General features: G+C 43.3%; 1 protein-coding gene across 7 annotated transcripts; it reads left to right on the forward strand.

Moving 5' to 3' along the window:
- The first annotated feature begins 309 nt into the window (after positions 1-309).
- Positions 310-18,076, forward strand: slc35a2 (solute carrier family 35 member 2). 7 transcript variants are annotated; one of them, XR_012770480.1, is made up of 7 exons: positions 310-673; positions 8,477-8,659; positions 8,731-8,882; positions 9,034-9,156; positions 9,744-11,831; positions 12,024-12,063; positions 12,200-15,214. XR_012770480.1 is itself a non-coding variant. In XM_075475893.1 (6 exons), exons 1-6 carry the CDS (start codon positions 610-612, stop codon positions 15,261-15,263), a joined length of 1,143 nt encoding a protein of 380 aa, XP_075332008.1. In that variant the 5' UTR covers positions 310-609; the 3' UTR covers positions 15,264-18,076. The 7 variants fall into 7 exon arrangements, 1 of the variants encoding a protein (XP_075332008.1); XR_012770478.1 differs by having other exon boundaries at positions 9,744-12,063; XR_012770479.1 differs by having other exon boundaries at positions 12,024-15,214.
- Positions 18,077-22,062: the final 3,986 nt, after the last annotated feature.

Below are 22,062 nucleotides of genomic sequence, written 5' to 3' on the forward strand. Positions count from 1 at the left end.
ATCTGATGTTTATTCTCTATTTTTATTCTATTTGCTTGTTTTTCCTTTAACTGTTTACATTTCTTTTATTCTGTACGCTGCTGCAACACAATCATTTCCCAGATTGGGATGAATAAAGTATCTATCTATCTACCTTAATTTGTATATTTTAATGTTTATTCACTATTTTTACTTTATTTTATTCTATTCTATTAGCTTGTTTTCACTTCTATCTATCCATCTATCTATCTATCTATCTATCTATCTATCTATCTATCTAAATCTATCAGATTGATAATAATAATCGTCGCAGAGTGAGACCTCCTGTTAGGCAGCCAGTCTCTGCGGCTGTAGTCCTTCACTTCCTGTACACCTCAGCCTCCGCGGAGTGTTTCTCCTCCTGATGGTCCCGGTGGCTCCTTCGCTTGTTTCCCCCCAGAATAACCTCCTCTGCTCCGGTCACAGCTGCCCGACAGACCCGCCGCCACCTCCCGCGTCCAGCAGAGCCAGAAGCCGGGGGTCGGAGCTCCGGTGAGCGGGGCTAGCTGCGGGGCTAGCGGAGCGTTAGCCGGGCAGGCGGCCGGGGAAAGGCCGGGGAAAGGCTCGGTCCGGGCGGGCAAGCAGCGCAGCATGGCCGCGGGGAGCCACAGCAACACCGGGGAGGAGAGGGCAGCAAACCCGGGTCAAAGCGAAGGTGAGTCGGGCTGCGGTGACTCTGTTTAACCGGGACAGAAAAGCTGAAATTAAACCATAAACAGCTAGTTTGATGGGTTAGTTAGGAGGGGCAACGTCACAGATCCAGGTGTTGGCTGAAGGAAAAATGGTGCAAATTATTAAAACCGAAGAAGAAGAGTTGGCTGAATAACTGGTCAGTTAACCTGGTTTAACTAGTTCTCATGCTGCTAACCGACCGGCCGGGGCAGGTGAGGCCGGGCCGGGGCAGGTGAGGCCGGGCCGGGGCAGGTGAGGTGGCAGAGGGCGGTAATCAGGTGTGTGCTGCTGACGTGGACTGTTGGTTCAGGTGTGTCCGTGCGCAGAGAGCACGTGCACACCTTTAGTGTCTTTCTGTGGTCACTTTGGCTGTGTTCGAAACCGCATACTACATACTGTATACTGCAAACTACATACTGCATACTGCATACTACATACTGCATACTGCATACTGCATACTACATACTGCATACTGCATACTACATACTGCATACTACATACTACATACTGTATACTGCATACTACATACTACATACTGCATACTACATACTGTATACTGCATACTACATACTGTATACTGCATACTACATACTGTATACTGCATACTACATACTGCATACTACATACTACATACTGTATACTGCATACTACATACTACATACTGCATACTACATACTGTATACTGCATACTACATACTGCATACTGCATACTACATACTGTATACTGCATACTACATACTGCATACTGCATACTACATACTACATACTGTATACTGCATACTACATACTGCATACTGCATACTACATACTGCATACTACATACTGTATACTACATACTGCATACTGCATACTACATACTACATACTGCATACTACATACTGCATACTGCATACTACATACTGCATACTGCATACTACATACTACATACTGCATACTACATACTACATACTGCATACTGTATACTGCATACTACATACTGTATACTGCATACTACATACTGCATACTACATACTGTATACTGCATACTGCATACTACATACTGTATACTGCATACTACATACTACATACTGTATACTGCATACTGCATACTACATACTACATACTGTATACTGCATACTACATACTGCATACTGCATACTACATACTGCATACTACATACTACATACTGTATACTGCATACTACATACTACATACTGCATACTACATACTGTATACTGCATACTACATACTGCATACTGCATACTACATACTGTATACTGCATACTACATACTGCATACTGCATACTACATACTGCATACTACATACTACATACTGTATACTGCATACTACATACTACATACTGCATACTACATACTGTATACTGCATACTACATACTGCATACTGCATACTACATACTGCATACTACATACTGTATACTGCATACTACATACTACATACTGCATACTACATACTGCATACTGCATACTACATACTGCATACTGCATACTACATACTACATACTGCATACTACATACTACATACTGCATACTGTATACTGCATACTACATACTACATACTGCATACTGTATACTGCATACTACATACTGTATACTGCATACTACATACTGCATACTACATACTGTATACTGCATACTGCATACTACATACTGTATACTGCATACTACATACTACATACTGTATACTGCATACTGCATACTACATACTGCATACTACATACTGCATACTACATACTACATACTACATACTACATACTGCATACTGCATACTACATACTGCATACTACATACTACATACTGTATACTGCATACTGCATACTACATACTGCATACTACATACTACATACTGTATACTGCATACTGCATACTACATACTACATACTTTATACTGCATACTACATACTACATACTGCATACTGCATACTACATACTACATACTGTATACTGCATACTGCATACTGCATACTACATACTGCATACTGCATACTACATACTGCATACTGCATACTGCATACTACATACTGCACACTGCACACTGCATACTACATACTGTATACTGCACACTGCATACTGCATACTACATACTGTATACTGCATACTGCATACTACATACTGCATACTGCATACTACATACTGCATACTACATACTGCATACTGCATACTACATACTGCATACTACATACTGCATACTACATACTGCACACTGCATACTGCATACTGCATACTACATACTGTATACTGCATACTGCATACTACATACTGCATACTACATACTACATACTGCATACTACATACTGCATACTGCATACTACATACTGCACACTGCATACTGCATACTGCATACTACATACTGTATACTGCATACTGCATACTACATACTGCATACTGCATACTACATACTACATACTGTATACTGCATACTACATACTACATACTGTATACTGCATACTACATACTACATACTGCATACTACATACTGTATACTGCATACTGCATACTACATACTGTATACTGCATACTGCATACTGCATACTGCATACTACATACTGTATACTGCATACTACATACTACATACTGCATACTACATACTGTATACTGCATACTGCATACTACATACTACATACTGCATACTACATACTGCATACTGCATACTACATACTGCATACTGCATACTACATACTGCATACTACATACTACATACTGCATACTACATACTACATACTGCATACTGTATACTGCATACTACATACTGTATACTGCATACTACATACTGTATACTGCATACTGCATACTACATACTGTATACTGCATACTACATACTGCATACTGCATACTGCATACTACATACTGTATACTGCATACTACATACTACATACTGTATACTGCATACTGCATACTACATACTACATACTGTATACTGCATACTACATACTGCATACTACATACTGCATACTACATACTACATACTGTATACTGCATACTACATACTACATACTGCATACTACATACTGTATACTGCATACTACATACTGCATACTGCATACTACATACTGTATACTGCATACTACATACTGCATACTGCATACTACATACTGCATACTGCATACTACATACTGCATACTACATACTACATACTGTATACTGCATACTACATACTACATACTGCATACTACATACTGTATACTGCATACTACATACTGCATACTGCATACTACATACTGCATACTACATACTGTATACTGCATACTACATACTACATACTGCATACTACATACTGCATACTGCATACTACATACTGCATACTGCATACTACATACTACATACTGCATACTACATACTGTATACTGCATACTACATACTGTATACTGCATACTACATACTGCATACTACATACTGTATACTGCATACTGCATACTACATACTGTATACTGCATACTACATACTACATACTGTATACTGCATACTGCATACTACATACTGCATACTACATACTGCATACTACATACTACATACTACATACTGCATACTACATACTGCATACTGTATACTGCATACTGCATACTACATACTGCATACTACATACTACATACTGTATACTGCATACTGCATACTACATACTACATACTTTATACTGCATACTACATACTACATACTGCATACTGCATACTACATACTACATACTGTATACTGCATACTGCATACTGCATACTACATACTGCATACTGCATACTACATACTGCATACTGCATACTGCATACTGCATACTACATACTGCACACTGCATACTGCATACTACATACTGTATACTGCACACTGCATACTGCATACTACATACTGTATACTGCATACTGCATACTACATACTACATACTGCATACTGCATACTACATACTGCATACTACATACTGCATACTACATACTGCACACTGCATACTGCATACTGCATACTACATACTGTATACTGCATACTGCATACTACATACTGCATACTACATACTACATACTGCATACTACATACTGCATACTGCATACTACATACTGCACACTGCATACTGCATACTGCATACTACATACTGTATACTGCATACTGCATACTGCATACTGCATACTACATACTACATACTGTATACTGCATACTACATACTACATACTGTATACTGCATACTACATACTACATACTGCATACTGCATACTACATACTGTATACTGCATACTGCATACTGCATACTACATACTGTATACTGCATACTACATACTGCATACTACATACTGTATACTGCATACTGCATACTACATACTGTATACTGCATACTGCATACTACATACTACATACTGCATACTACATACTGCATACTGCATACTACATACTGCATACTGCATACTACATACTGCATACTACATACTACATACTGCATACTACATACTACATACTGCATACTGTATACTGCATACTACATACTGTATACTGCATACTACATACTGTATACTGCATACTACATACTGCATACTGCATACTACATACTGTATACTGCATACTACATACTACATACTGTATACTACATACTGCATACTACATATTACATACTGCATACTACATACTGCATACTACATACTACATATTACATACTACATACTGCATACTGCATACTACATACTGCATACTGCATACTACATACTACATACTGCATACTACATATTACATACTGCATACTACAGACTGCATACTGCATACTGCATACTGCATACTACATACTGCATACTGCATACTACATACTGCATACTGCATACTACATACTGCATGCTACATACTACATACTACATATTACATACTACATACTGCATACTACATACTGCATACTACATATTACATACTGCATACTACATACGCATACTACATATTACATACTACATACTGCATACTACATACTGCATACTATATATTACATACTGCATACTACATACGCATACTATATATTACATACTACATACTACATACTGCATACTGCATACTACATACTACATACTGCATACTACATACTACATACTACATGCTACATACTACATACTACATATTACATACTACATACTGCATACTACATATTACATACTGCATACTACATACGCATACTACATATTACATACTACATACTGCATACTACATACTGCATACTATATATTACATACTGCATACTGCATACTACATATTACATACTACATACTGCATACTACATACTGCATACTATATATTACATACTACATACGCATACTACATATTACATACTACATACTGCATACTACATACTGCATACTATATATTACATACTGCATACTACATACGCATACTACATATTACATACTACATACTACATACTGCATACTGCATACTGCATACTATATATTACATACTGCATACTACATACGCATACTACATATTACATACTACATACTGCATACTACATACTGCATACTGCATACTATATATTACATACTGCATACTACATACGCATACTACATATTACATACTACATACTGCATACTACATATGCGTCCTGTGAGCAGAGTTCCAGCCTCGTTTTGGTGTTGATGAAGGTAGTCCGGCTAGTTGGCTGGGGTTTAAAAAATAAAGCCTTTTGCTTCTCAGAACAATATGCGTTCAGCAGAGTAATACATTTGCATCACAAAATGGTTCTCCAGGAAAAAGTCAGAGCTCACAATCTCTTGGCCCTATTTTCTCTCCCTTCGGATCACTTTTTTAAACCCCAGCCAACTAGCCGGACTACCTTCATCAACACCAAAACTCAGCTGGAACTCTGCTCACAGGACGCAGCAGGGGGTAAGAAGATGTTCAGAAATGATGCTGCTGATATGGGATGTTACACAAGCCCCTTTCACACTGCGACCCGCTACCTTAGCGGGTCCAAACTGCACCTTCGACCCGCGTCGAGCAATGTGAACGCTTGGCGTGTTGGTGACCCGTGTCGCCTGAAGCCGAGTTCAGGGGGCGTGGCCTAGTGGCAGAGCGTCACACGAAACACATAAAATGCTGGGCGTGTACAATGACGTAGGCACAACCCATGCGTCGGAGGTAGGGTTAAATACACCTTGAGGACTCGTTTTTGCAATTGTATATGCAGTTCATGGAGATGTTATTTTACGGGGTGTGGATGGTTACAACGTGGGATGCCGCCGAAGAACATATGCGGAGAATACAAGAGCACTATAGTCCCCAACATGTGGCGGTAAATAACGTCCTCTGCTCGGAGGCTGAGGAGCTCGCGGACCTCCTTGTCTCCCCAGTTGGCCATATTAAAAAATGTCTCCAACTTGATGTAGGCTAAAACAGAGTGAAACTTGTCCTCACCTGTCGCTGTTGTTCTGAATCAGCTGTCCATTCTGTCTTTTAAACTCCTCACGTCACGCTACGCCCACGTCCGACCCGCTTCGATTGCGTTCACACCAAACTCGGCTCGGCAAAAAGACTAGGGTCCGACGCGGGTCGAAAGGCGAGTCGAGCTGACGCGGCAGCCCGGGTCGGCAGTGTGAACGCAACAGCGGACACGCTAAATTCGCCAATTAAACGCGGGTTATTCCTCAGTGTGAAAGGGGCTACAGCTTCATGTCAGAAGAGGCGAACTGTCCCTTTAAGAACTAAACTCGGGGCCCCGTCCATGTTCAGTTTATTTATTAAGCGCCAAATCACAACAAATGTTACTTCAATGATAAAGTCTAATTCAATCCAATTAGAGTCCAAGTTATTGTAATCATAATCAAATCAAATTACAATTAATTTAATTTAAAATTAGTCCAATTCATTCATACGAAAGCGTATTGCATTCACTTAAAAAAAAAAATAATAATTATGCCGAAAAACAGAAAAAAATACCTCGAAAAACAAACCCAAAAATAAATTGGAAAGAAAAAACGGATTTTTTTTTTTTTAAGTGAGTGCAATACGCTTCCTTACATTCATATAGAGCCAATTCAAAAACAACTTCCTCGTTAAGGAAACTAAAACCTCAACAGTTCCAGCTTCACCGTTCAACAGAGGGTCCTGCTGGGCCCCAGGACGGGGCCCTGTGGGGCCCCTGCTGGGCCCCTGCTGGGCCCCTGCTGGGCCCCTGCTGGGCTCCTGCTGGGCCCCTGCTGGGCCCCTGCTGGGCCCCTGCTGGGCCCCTGCTGGGCTCCTGCTGGGCCCCTGCTGGGCTCCTGCTGGGCCCCTGCTGGGCCCCTGCTGGGCCCCTGCTGGGCCCCTGCTGGGCTCCTGCTGGGCCCCTGCTGGGCCCCTGCTGGGCCCCTGCTGGGCCCCTGCTGGGCTCCTGCTGGGCTCCTGCTGGGCTCCTGCTGGGCCCCTGCTGGGCTCCTGCTGGGCTCCTGCTGGGCCCCTGCTGGGCCCCTGCTGGGCTCCTGCTGGGCTCCTGCTGGGCTCCTGCTGGGCTCCTGCTGGGCCCCTGCTGGGCTCCTGCTGGGCCCCTGCTGGGCCCCTGCTGGGCCCCTGCTGGGCCCCTGCTGGGCCCCTGCTGGGCCCCTGCTGGGCTCCTGCTGGGCCCCTGCTGGGCTCCTGCTGGGCCCCTGCTGGGCCCCTGCTGGGCCCCTGCTGGGCCCCTGCTGGGCCCCTGCTGGGCTCCTGCTGGGCCCCTGCTGGGCCCCTGCTGGGCCCCTGCTGGGCCCCTGCTGGGCTCCTGCTGGGCCCCTGCTGGGCCCCTGCTGGGCCCCTGCTGGGCCCCTGCTGGGCCCCTGCTGGGCCCCTGGATCCTGGTCAGGGCCCCTGAGTGACGCGTGTTCTCTTCAGCCAACAGGAGGCTGAAGTACATCAGCCTGGCCGTGCTGGTGGTCCAGAACGCGTCGCTCATCCTCAGCATCCGCTACGTGCGCACGTTGCCGGGCGACCGCTTCGTGGCCACGTCGGCGGTGGTGATGGCGGAGGTCCTGAAGGTGCTGACGTGCCTGCTGATCATCCTGCTGCAGAAGAGATGTGAGTGGCTGCTCTCAGGTGACGAAGGTGCCGCTGCCGCCTCCTCATCCTCCTCTTCCTCCGTGTTTCAGGCAGCCTGAAGGACACCTTCGTCTTCCTGCTCGACTCCATCTTGTTTCAGTACAAAGACACGCTGAAGCTGGCGGTCCCGTCGCTCATCTACACGCTGCAGAACAACCTGCAGTACATCGCCATCTCCAACCTGCCGGCCGCCACCTTCCAGGTGAGAACGGGAACCGTTTTTCTTCTTCTGCAGCTCGCTGATCCTCCGGTTAAACTCCGACAGCTTTCAGATAATCTGAGCTCCGTCGGGTCCAGAACAGCCCAGAAGGATCTGAGCACCTGATTGGTCGTAACTGACTCCTCCCCCTCAGGTGACCTACCAGCTGAAGATCCTGACCACGGCGCTGTTCAGCGTCATGATGCTCAGGAAGTCTCTGTCCAGAGTTCAGTGGGTTTCTCTGCTGCTGCTGTTCGCCGGCGTCGCCATCGTCCAGGTAGGTCGGCCATCTTTAGTCACATGACGTTACATGACCTGCCACGTGTCACATGACTGTCACATGTCACATGACTGTCACATGTCAGATGACATTTCACATGAATGTCACATGACTGTCACATGTCAGATGACATGTCACATGACTGTCACATGTCACATGACTGTCACATGTCACATGACATGTCACATGACTGTCATGTCACATGACTGTCACATGTCACATGACATTTCACATGACTGTCACATGACTGTCACATGTCACATGACTGTCACATGTCACATGACTGTCACATGTCAGCCAACACAGAATTCCTGAAATTGGAAAAGTTTCCAGGCCTGGAAAGGTTTGGAAAAACCAAACTGTTAGTTCCTAAAGACTCTGAGCTGATTGGACGGATCAGGTCAACAGATTTAGGTTCCCAGAGAGCCCGGCCTGAGGAGGTCCGACAGGTGGGAACCAGAACTGATCAGCTGACCTCAGGTATGAGCGTGTGGGCGGGGCTTCCTCAGCTGATGATGATCAGCTGACCTCAGGTATGAGCGTCTGGGCGGGGCTTCCTGATGATGATGATGCTCTCCCTGCAGGTGCAGCAGGAGGGCAACAAGGAGGCGTCCGTGGCCAACGACTCGGATCAGAACTACACGGTGGGCCTGGTCGCCGTGGTGATCAGCTGCCTGTCGTCGGGATTCGCCGGCGTTTACTTCGAGAAGATCCTGAAGGGAAGCTCCGCCTCCGTGTGGATGAGGAACGTGCAGCTGGGCGTCTTCGGCACGGCGCTCGGCCTGCTGGGACTGTGGTGGAACGACGGCGCCGCGGTGGCCGAGCGCGGCTTCTTGTTTGGCTACACCGACATGGTGTGGTGCGTCATCTTCAACCAGGCGTTCGGCGGGCTGCTGGTGGCGGTGGTGGTGAAGTACGCCGACAACATCCTGAAGGGCTTCGCCACCTCCTTCTCCATCGTCGTCTCCACGGTGATGTCCGTCTACCTGTTCGGCTTCCACGTGGACCTGCTCTTCTCGGCGGGGGCGGGGCTCGTCATCGGCGCCGTCTACATGTACAGCCTCCCCAAAGCGCCCGGCGGCGCCCTGTGCCCGAGCTCGTCCTCGTCTTCCTCGGCATCCTCGGAGCCGCCGCGGGCGGCCGGAGGCGGCGGCGAGCTGGAGGCTTTTCTGCCAAAGTCAGTGCTGGTGAAGTGATTCTGATTCTCTGTGGCGCCCGGCGCCCACTTCCTGTCTGCTTTCTGCGGGTCAAACTAACCAATCACTGAGCTTCATCTGCTGCGTCTGCTCCTCTCTGCTCTGTCCTCCGTCACTGACTCCTCCTCTAAACACTAACCCCGCCCCCTTTGTGTCCTGGCTCCTCCCCTCTCCGCATGGGGAGGAGCCTGTTTCCTGTCTGCCTTAAAACCTAATGAAAGACAAACGCTGTGTGATGGTCACATGTTGATTTGGGGTATCCATCGGGTGTGGGCGGGGCTTGTTTTCGCCGTGCGGCGGCGGCGGTGAGCGGTGCCTTCTCCTCTCATCTGTACAGAAGCCATACGCTCGGATCAGCTGAGCTGAAACGTGCTCGTTGTTCGGAGCACCTTTAATTCTACGAATCAAGACATAATCCTGACGCTCGCCGTCGTGCTGCGGGCGTCTCCGTGAAGGAGGCGGCGCCCGGCGGCGGCCGAATGTTTTTCTGTTTCAGGGAACTCGTGTTTTCTGCTTCATGTTGTTTCACTTTGAGAGAAAGTTTCTTTTTTTGTCTCCCGTCCGTCAGCGAGCTCGTGGTCGTGTGAGGCGATTAGTTCGTGGTCGCTGTGAGTTCGTGGTCGTGTGAGGCGATTAATTCGTGGTCGCTGTGAGTTCGTGGTCGTGTGAGGCGATTAATTCGTGGTCGCTGTGAGTTCGTGGTCGTGTGAGGCGATTAATTCGTGGTCGCTGTGAGTTCGTGGTCGTGTGAGGCGATTAATTCTTGATCATGTGAGTTCGTGGTCGTGTGAGGCGATTAATTCTTGATCATGTGAGTTCGTGGTCGTGTGAGGCGATTAATTCTTGATCATGTGAGTTCGTGGTCGTGTGAGTTCGTGGTCGTGTGAGGCGATTAATTCGTGGTCGCCGTGAGTTCGTGGTCGTGTGAGGCGATTTATTCGTGGTCGTGTGAGGCGATTAATTCGTGGTCGTGTGAGTTCGTGGTCGTGTGAGGCGATTAATTCGTGGTCATGTGAGTTTTTGGTCGTGTGAGTTCGTGGTCGTGTGAGGCGATTAATTTGTGGTTGTGTGAAGCGATTAATTCGTGGTCGTGTGAGTTCGTGGTCGTGTGAGGTGATTAATTCTTGATCATGTGAGTTCGTGGTCGTGTGAGTTCGTGGTCGTGTGAGGCGATTAATTCGTGGTCGCCGTGAGTTCGTGGTCGTGTGAGGCGATTAATTCGTGGTCGTGTGAGGCGATTAATTCGTGGTCATGTGAGTTTTTGGTCGTGTGAGTTCGTGGTCGTGTGAGTTCGTGGTCGTGTGAGGCGATTAATTCGTGGTCGCCGTGAGTTCGTGGTCGTGTGAGGCGATTAATTCGTGGTCATGTGAGTTTGTGGTCGTGTGAGTTCGTGGTCGTGTGAGTTCGTGGTTGTGTGAGGCGATTAATTCGTGGTCATGTGAGTTCGTGGTCGCCGTGAGTTCGTGGTCGTGTGAGGCGATTAATTCGTGGTCATGTGAGGCGATTAATTCTTGATCATGTGAGTTCGTGGTCGTGTGAGTTCGTGGTCGTGTGAGTCGATTAATTCTTGATCATGTGAGTTCGTGGTCGTGTGAGTTCGTGGTCGTGTGAGGCGATTAATTCTTGATCATGTGAGTTCGTGGTCGTGTGAGTTCGTGGGCGTGTGAGGCGATTAATTCTTGGTCGTGTGAGTTCGTGGTCGTGTGAGGCGATTAATTCGTGGTCGTGTGAGTTTGTGGTCGTGTGAGTTCGTGGTCGTGTGAGGCGATTAATTCGTGGTCGTGTGAGGCGATTAATTCTTGATCATGTGAGTTCGTGGTCGTGTGAGTTCGTGGTCGTGTGAGTTCGTGGTCGTGTTCGAGGTGAGAACGGAACAAACTGGACGTGTTTCAGAGAGTCTGATCGGGCCTGAAGGCCTCGTCACTAACATATCTGATGCTGCGTTCACTGACCACCGAAATCTCTGGAACCAATGAAAGAAAACTTTTCAGTAATTCTGTAATATTTTCTATAATTCTTTATCTTTAATTTCTTTCTCTGTTCGGGGAGCTGTCGATCAGCTGGTGTCTGCCATGTTGGTTTCACCTTTGTGGAAACTGACAAGAACTCGTACTTCTGACATACACTGAATGCAGCACGAGAACCTGCCAGTTGGAGCAAACCATTAGCAGAGAATTAGGAGGGGGGGGGGGATCCAGACTTTTGTGATTAATCAGCAGAAATCTGTCAGAGGAAATCGTTTAAACTCGTTTCACCTGAACGGGAAATAAAATGGATCTGAGACAAAAAAAGAAAGGAAACTTCTCAAAGTGTTCAAAGGTTTTTCTGTGAAGGAGACTAGGAAGAAACCAATTTAACTTTCTGTTTTTTGTGGTGTTTGAAGATGAAATATTATTATATGACCTGAATGTGGGCGTGGCCGGCGATCTGCTGGTTCACCTTGTTTTTGTGGTGAAGGAGGAAGAGGAGGCAGGGCGGGAAGCTTCGGCGTCAGCTGGGAACCATGTGACCGACAAACGGGTCGTCAATACGTCATCGTTAAATTTTCTTTCTATAATAAAAAACATGAAAACGAAACTTTTAATTCGTTAAAAGTAAACTTTAACTCAAGAAAACTGAGGAAACATCTTTATAATTTAATCATTTTATGAATAATTAAAGTTTTCTTTCTAAAATCATTTTTATTTAAAAAACAAGCAGCTGCTTCTTTTTTATCAAAAATTATTTTCTGGAGTTCGAACTTTTCGAAACCTTTCGAACGAGTTCTGAAGAAGTAAAACCAGTTCCTGGACTTTTAGAAAACTTGAAAACGACACGTTTAACTCTTTAAAAGTTAACTTTAACTCAAGAAAACTGAGGAAACATCTTTTTAATTTAATCGTTTTATGAATAATTAAAGTTTTTTTGTTGTTCGACGACAGAAAAGATTAAAAACATTTAATTTACTTTAGATCAATGAGGAATTTATTTTATTTTTTTTAAAGTTTTTGAAAAACGTTGAAAAATTCGGAAACTTTTTCGGTTTTGTTTAAAAATCTGCAGATTTTTTTTTTTCTCGGTTTTTCAGCTGACGGGCCGAAGCGCCGCCTGCCGGCACTTTAAATCCTGTCAGAACCTTGGGAGGATGCAGAAGGTTCTGGTTCGGTTTCCTCTTCCTGCCGGAGTTTGTTTGCTTTGTAAAACTGTTCGGACGGCTTCACCTCTCAGCTGTTGCACTCGATTGTTTTTTGTATCGATGTAAATACTTCTTTTGGTAAATTTTGATATAAATAAGGACTCAAAACTCTGGAGTTTGTCTTTGATTTGTGGTGAATTATCGAAACGGGACGTTTGGTCTCGAAAACATCGAGAATAAATCTGAGTTTAAAGAATAAAGTTGTGTAAAGTCGTAACTTCACGAAACTTTAACCCCCGCTGGCGTAAACAGGTAAGATTTGACGTGACAAACTTTATTCTTCTCAGATTTTTTAAACGAGGGATTTCGATACGACACAAAGAAGAAAGTTCTGTTCAAACTGAAAAAACTGACTTCAGTTCATTTATACAGAACCAGTTCACAACAAACGTCATCTGAGGCACTTCAAAGATTCCAATTCATTAAATTCCGAATTAGTCCAATTCATAAAAAGCCAATTAAATTAGTTAGTTAGTTAATTAGTTTCCAGCTCAGGAAACCAACAGATTCACTGAAACTGAAACTGAAACTGAACGTGCACGAGGCGACTGTGGGGAGAAAAAACTCCCTTTGAACAGGAAGAAACCTCCATTAGAACCAGAACCAGGAACCATCTGCCTGGACCAGCTGGGGGCTGAGAGGACAGGAAAGAGGAGACAACAAGCACCGTAACACCAGGCCAGAGATACCAGGGCTGTGTTCGAAACCGCCTACTACTCCTACTAACTTTAACTTTTTTTAAGTTCCCGGATGCATACTAGATTCTCCTAAATGTTGGGTATGCATCATGAGGTTACTACTCATACTCAAACTACCCAAGATGCAACGTAACAATACAGAAAATAAAAAGACCAAAAAGAAGCATAAAATTCTCTGATGATGATTAAATAACACTGATCTTTAAGTATTCTCACTGACATTTTAATTTCTTTTTGTTAGTTTAACTTTTTACTCTAATTTTAAACCAGCTGAATCTAACGTGTGATTAACGATGAGTTAAGTTAATGAGTTATTGAGTTAACTTCTCTGAATGATGCCACAGAAGAAAACGTTTTATTAATTGTGGGATTCGTCCTTTAAAACTTATAAATGCCTTTTAATCTGCAGCTGACATCAAAAGCTGTAAAATGTATTAATTATTTACGTCATCAGCAATGGAACTTTCTGCCATGCTGTCTAATAATGTTACCTAATGGAAGCATGTATAAAGTGAAAAGAATCGGTCCAAGCACAGAACCCTGAGGAACTCCATGACTTACTGTGGTGTTCACGTTAAATGTCTCACAGGTTTGTTGTGAGATTTAGAAATAAATTTATTTCTGTTCTTATGTAGATTTTACAGTCATATTTACTTAGTTCCCCTTTGTTTGAAAGTTCCTCATCTAACGAGCCGTTCTGATTTTCATTTCTAAACAACGTCGCTCCTTAAGTTGGCTCCGCCTCCTCTGCTAAGTCCCGCCTTCTCCGCTAAGCCCCGCCCACTCACATCCACCAGACAGATGAAGCCAGTTTTTCTCAGCATTTTAGCTCCAAAATGTTCAGAAAACTTTTCATTTGAGCCTTCGGGTTTGAACCTGCGGCCATGAAACCGGACGTCAGGTTTGACAATAAAAGCTCCAGCCGTGTCGGGTCGTCTTCCTCGACTCCTCATCAGTAACCAGGGTGATGTTTCTTCCTCTCCTCCTCCTCCCTGTCTGCTCTGCAGGTGTGCAGGTAAAGAAAAAGGATCCTGAGACGACAGCTTCCTGCCGGCTGAGGTCCAAACCTTCCACCAGCTTCTCCTGCAGTGTTACTGTGGTACTTCTGTACTGTCATACAGCTACTTTTATTCTTACTTTATTACTCCACCAGCTGAGATGAGCTTTGTTTACACTCCCAACGCAGCTCAGGCTGTTAGCAACATGTTTCTGGAATGTTCCAGTTTATCAGGAGCTGCAGGTGCTTCTCAAAGTGAAGGAAGGATCTTTAAAAGATGAGTTTCTGGTACAGTGATGTGATTCAGAATATTAGTTTAGATTTAGATTAACAGGCTGAAGCTGCTCTGATGGGCAGAGGCACATTAAGGACAATATGAGCCTCAGCGTCCTTCTGCTGTCTGCTAGCATCCTTCTGTTCTCTGCTAGCATCCTTCTGTTCTCTGCTAGCTTCCTTCTGTTCTCTGCTAGCTTCCTTCTGTTCTCTGCTAGCTTCCTTCTGTTTTCTGCTAGCTTCCTTCTGTTTTCTGCTAGCTTCCTTCTGTTCTCTGCTAGTCCTTCTGTTCTCTGTTAATATCCTTCTGTTCTCTGCTAGCTTCCTTCTGTTCTCTGCTAGCCTCCTTCTGTTCTCTGCTAGCATTCTTCTGTTTTCTGCTAGCTTCCTTCTGTTCTCTGCTAGCGTCCTTCTGTTCTCTGCTAGCTTCCTTCTGCTCTCTGTTAGCTTCCTTCTGCTCTCTGTTAGCTTCCTTCTGTTCTCTGCTAGCGTCCTTCTGTTCTCTGCTAGCTTCCTTCTGTTCTCTGCTAGCGTCCTTCTGTTCTCTGCTAGCTTCCTTCTGTTCTCTGCTAGCTTCCTTCTCAGCTAACAAGCCGACTGATTTCCATTAAAATGCTAACGTGAAATGTTCCCTCGTGTTTGTTCCGCTCAGTGGACTCGATATGTGAACTGGCTGCTTTCTGCTGAGATGCTGTAGCATTGACGCTGTGCTATCGTGCTAAGCTAACTGGCTTTTACAGTGGACATACTGTACAGTATTTTCTCTTTTTGTTTTCTTTGAAATGCTCCCAAACTTTAGAGATTTTTTTCCTCTTTTTCTCTGATTTTGCTTGTTCGTGGGAATGAAACGACGCATCAAAGCAGATAATTTACAATTTTAGTAATCCAGTTACTCGATTAATCATTTCAGGCCTAAACACCCACAATCGTTTGTTCACATTGAAAACATTGGTGTAATATGCATCGTTGGGCATCCTGATGTTGGTCTCCAGCTGTGGTTTTTGAGATAACGATGTAAAGTTGGAAGGTTCCTCCATCGTCTCTGAGAAGCACCTCCTTTGTTCTGATTGGCTGAATCAGGTCAGACTGACTTCAGGTGCCTTAAACTGAACGAGTTAAAAGAAGTTTTGGTTAAAAATCATGAGAAAAACAAAGATTTGGATCTTGTGACTTTCAGTTAAAGATTTTTAACAATGAAACATCTCACTTAAAGGGGAACTGCGGTATTTTCAACATTAAGCCTCTTTTCTGAGTCGTCTGCAATGTTTTAGAACCCCCCTCACCGCTTTTTTGATGTTTACTGCTGTCTCCGGTATTTGCCTAATTTTGATTCTTCTCAACCTGCTTCAGAATGGCAAGTCATGCGCATGTCTAGAAAGGTCCGTAAAAGCACCATAAACGTCCGTTTTCAAAATCATCAACTCACCGGAGTGGTTACTGGTGTGCACTGGTAATCCAAATCAAATTTCGTGGCGAAAAGTTGCTTCTGTCGTGTTTTATTTGGCAGCTCGTTCACGCTCGCACTATTTTCTTAGCGGTGGCGGAGTAATATCAACGAACATCCAGGACAAAATGTCAAATAAAACACGACAGATGCAACTTTTCGCCACAGAATTTGATATGGATTACCAGTGCACACCAGTAACCACTCCGGTGAGTTACATTTTTTTTGTTTGTAGCTGTTTTTAAATATGAAAAAGTTTACATTTGATTTCTTTTTGTTGTTTTATAAGTGAATGAACAAAATAATAATATGATAAGATTTCTTTGTAAAAAAAAAGGACTTTTCATGTCCAGAGTTTCTAAAATCTCAGATTCAAACATCGATATTTGTCATAAAAATACTCGGATACATCATTTAATTTCTCTTTAATTCTTTTCTCTTCATTTTAAGATAAAATAAAATATTTAATATTCTGTAACATTTTATCAAACCTTTTAAAGTATTTATTTTCCATAAAAACAAGAGAAACATTTTTAAAACTAACATTTATTGACACGTTTATCTATTTGATGTATATTTTTGTTATCTTTAAATGTGGAACATGAAACATTTCCAAAGTTCACATTTGTTTTCTACAAAACTGTAACATCTAACATATATATAATATAAAAATAAAATATATATTATAATATAATATATAATATATTAAATATAATATATATATATAGTATGTCATTATATATATTATATTTTATTATATATTATAAGTAACCAAAAGATTTATGAAAAACAGAAAATTTCATCTCTCAATATTGTTGTATTCTAAATCTTGATTTATGATGAATATATCTATATTTTCTTATAATAACGCTGTTTTTGTTCTTCTGTAATATATTTATCATTTTAAAGTTGTTAAAGATGAAAGTCTGAAACACCAAAGTGCCTCAAAGTCGAACTGAAGTTTAGTTTCCTTATTCGATCATCTGTTATTGATTCTGTATCAGATCTCAGTTTCATCAGTTTGAACTCTTCATGTTGCAGTTTTTACTCTTTTTGTGTTAAAAATGTAAAACTGATGTTTGTTTGTGATGAAAATCCTAAATGTTTCTGTTCAGAACTAAAAACTTTACTGTTTATTTATGACAAAAAACAAGAGTTTGTCCAGTTTTAACATCCGTCCACCCATTCATCCATCCATCCATCCATCCATCCATAAACCCATTCATCCATCCATCAGTCCATCCATAAACCCATTCATCCATCCATCCATCAATCCCATCTATCCATCAAACCCATCCATCCATCCATAAACCCATTCATCCATCCATCTATAAACCCATTCATCCATCCATTCATCAATCCATAAACCCATTCATCCATCCATCCATAAAACCCATTCATCCATCCATCCATAAACCCATCCATCCATCCATAAACCCATTCATCCATCCATAAACCCATTCATCCATCCATCCATAAAACCCATTCATCCATGCATAAAACCCATTCATCCATCCATCTATAAACCCATTCCTCCATCCATCCATAAACCCATCCATCCATCAAACCCATCCATCCATCCATAAACCCATCCATCCATCCATAAACCCATTCATCCATCCATCCATCCATCAAACCCATTCATCCATCCATCCATCAAACCCATCCATCCATCCATAAACCCATCCATCCATCCATAAACCCATCCATCCATAAACCCATCCATCCATCCATCAAACCCATCCATCCATCCATCCATCCATCCATAAACCCATTCATCCATCCATTCATAAACCCATCCATCCATCCATAAACCCATTCATCCATCCATAAACCCATTCATCCATCCATCCATAAAACCCATTCATCCATGCATAAAACCCATTCATCCATCCATCTATAAACCCATTCATCCATCCATTCATCAATCCATAAACCCATTCATCCATCCATCCATAAAACCCATTCATAAACCCATTCATCCATCCATCCATAAACCCATTCACCCATGCATCCATCCATAAAACCCATTCATCCATCCATCTATAAACCCATTCATCCATCCATAAACCCATTCATCCATCCATAAACCCATTCATCCATCCATCCATAAAACCCATTCATAAACCCATTCATCCATCCATCCATAAAACCCATTCATCCATGCATAAAACCCATTCATCCATCCATCCATAAACCCATTCCTCCATCCATCCATAAACCCATTCATCCATAAACCCATCCATCCATAAACCCATTCATCCATCCATCCATCCATCCATCCATCCATCAAACCCATTCATCCATCCATCCATCCATCCATCAAACCCATCCATCCATCCATAAACCCATCCATCCATCCATAAACCCATTCATCCATAAACCCATCCATCCATAAACCCATTCATCCATCCATCCATCCATCCATCCATCCATCCATCAAACCCATTCATCCATCCATCCATCAAACCCATTCATCCATCCATAAACCCATCCATCCATCCATCAAACCCATCCATCCATCCATCCATAAACCCATTCATCCATCCATCTATAAACCCATTCATCCATCCATTCATCAATCCATAAACCCATTCATCCATCCATCCATAAAACCCATTCATAAACCCATTCATCCATCCATCCATAAACCCATTCACCCATTCATCCATCCATAAAACCCATTCATCCATCCATCTATAAACCCATTCATCCATCCATTCATCCATCCATCTATAAACCCATTCATCCATCCATAAAACCCATTCATCCATCCATCTATAAACCCATCCATCCATCCATCCATCCATAAAACCCATCCATAAACCCATCCATCCATCCATCCATCCATCCATCCATCCATCCATAAACCCATCCATCCATCCATAAACCCATCCATCCATCCATCCATCCATCCATCCATCCATAAACCCATAAACCCATCCATCCATCCATCCATCCATCCATCCATAAACCCATAAACCCATCCATCCATCCATAAACCCATCCATCCATCCATCCATCCATCCATCCATAAACCCATAAACCCATCCATCCATCCATAAACCCATCCATCCATCCATCCATCCATCCATCCATCCATCCGACCAACCGAATTCCAGAGGAGTTAAACTGATCCCTGGAACAGATTCAGATGAAATGGATCCAAGTCATTCTTTGGCCCGTTTGGAAGCAGACCTGGACCTTTTTTTTAATCATTATTTTTTTGGGCTTTTTATGCCTTTAATGAGAGGACAGTTGAAGAGAGACAGGAAGCAGGGGGCAGAGAGAGGGGGAACAACACGCAGCACAGGGACCGGAACCGGGGCCCACTGCAGTGAGGACTGTAGCCTCTGTACATGGGGCGGCTGCTCAGCCCACTACGCCACCGACCGCCCCGCAGAACTTCTGATGGTGCTCGTTCCTCTGGTTGTTTGGTTCTTGCCCCAGTCTCACGCTGCCCTTCGGGGCTTTAAAGACCAACATAATGAGGTCAAAGATGAGAGCAGAACAATTATTATAAAGCTGATTTTTAACATTTTTATGACCATTCCAGCCTACCTTTGTCTCTCCTTCAGCCCCCCCCACCTGAGGTGGGAGGGGCTAAGACACGAGACCTGAGTAAAAGCTAAGAAGAGTGTGAAACGGCTCCAGAATGAGCAGAACAAAGCTGCATCAGAGCTGGTTTCAGTTCAATAATTCATGTTCCAGCAACACTTCTTCTGTTTGCAGCAGCGGCAGTTCGATGAGGAGCCACTGGGGGGCGACAGTGACTGTTTCACTGTGAGAGCTTCCTGTTGATAACAGCCACAGACTCAGACTCAGGGCTGTGGTGTTCCTCCGCTGTTCTGTGACGTTCCTGCTCAGGACAGAGAGTCTGAAACTGATGACGTCAGCAGCTGAGAACAAACAGTTTGTGCTCAGCGGTCATGTGACCTGAGGACGAACTCTTCCTGCTGAAGCAGCTGCTTCACAGAAACTCCTGAGTGCTGGGATACTTTGAGGGATTCAGCTGCTTCTTCCTCAGCCTTTGGAAAAAAACTGGAGATCCTCTGAGCATCTCTGCTCCTCTCAGACTCATCATGGAGGCTGATTTAGGACCAGATCCTGGTTAAAATCAGCTGTTGGAAACATCTTTTCAGCCCAAACTTTAGCCCCAGTTAAACATTTTTACAACAAAACATAAAATATTCATTGAATTTGTCTGTGGTGAAATAAATGTCAAAGTAAATGTTAGAATCTCTGTTTTTCAGAGTAAATGGATTCTTTGTCTTTCTGGAGTTACATCAGTCTGTTTAAATCTAGGGCTGGGCGAGTTAACTCGTTAATTATTTAACGCCGATAAATATCTTGTCGTGCATTAACGCAGGTTTTATTATTTATTTTATTGTTGTAAAAGTCTGTCGCTCACAGGCTTTTATTTTGTAAAAGTCTGTCGCTCACAGGCTTTTATTCTGTAAAAGTCTGTTGCTCACAGGCTTTTATTTTGTAAAAGTCTGTTGCTCACAGGCTTTTATTTTGTAAAAGTCTGTCGCTCACAGGCTTTTATTTTGTAAAAGTCTGCTGCTCACAGGCTTTTATTTTGTAAAAGTCTGTCGCTCACAGGCTTTTATTTTGTAAAAGTCTGTCGCTCACAGGCTTTTATTTTGTAAAAGTCTGTCGCTCACAGGCTTTTATTTTGTAAAAGTCTGCTGCTCACAGGCTTTTATTCTGTAAAAGTCTGTTGCTCACAGGCTTTTATTCTGTAAAAGTCTGCTGCTCACAGGCTTTTATTTTGTAAAAGTCTGCTGCTCACAGGCTTTTATTTTGTAAAAGTCTGTCGCTCACAGGCTTTTATTTTGTAAAAGTCTGTCGTTCACAGGCTTTTATTTTGTAAAAGTCTGCTGCTGTCTGCTGTGGAACAGGAAAAGAAAGTAATCGGCGGATCCACCAAACATGGAGAAGGGTACGGAACTTTTACTCGGCCATTTTCATGTTAAAGTTCTTCCAGACGGCGGAGTCGACAGAACCAAAGTCATCTGTAAACTCTGCCAAGTTGAATTGTCTTCTCAGCGTAGTAGTTCCAGTCTAAAATATCACTTAAAGGCAAAACACACAACTGATAGCAGCAAGTCATTCAA

This window comes from Odontesthes bonariensis, chromosome 10 (assembly GCF_027942865.1).
Source record: "Odontesthes bonariensis isolate fOdoBon6 chromosome 10, fOdoBon6.hap1, whole genome shotgun sequence".
NCBI classification, from domain to species: Eukaryota; Metazoa; Chordata; class Actinopteri; order Atheriniformes; family Atherinopsidae; genus Odontesthes; species Odontesthes bonariensis.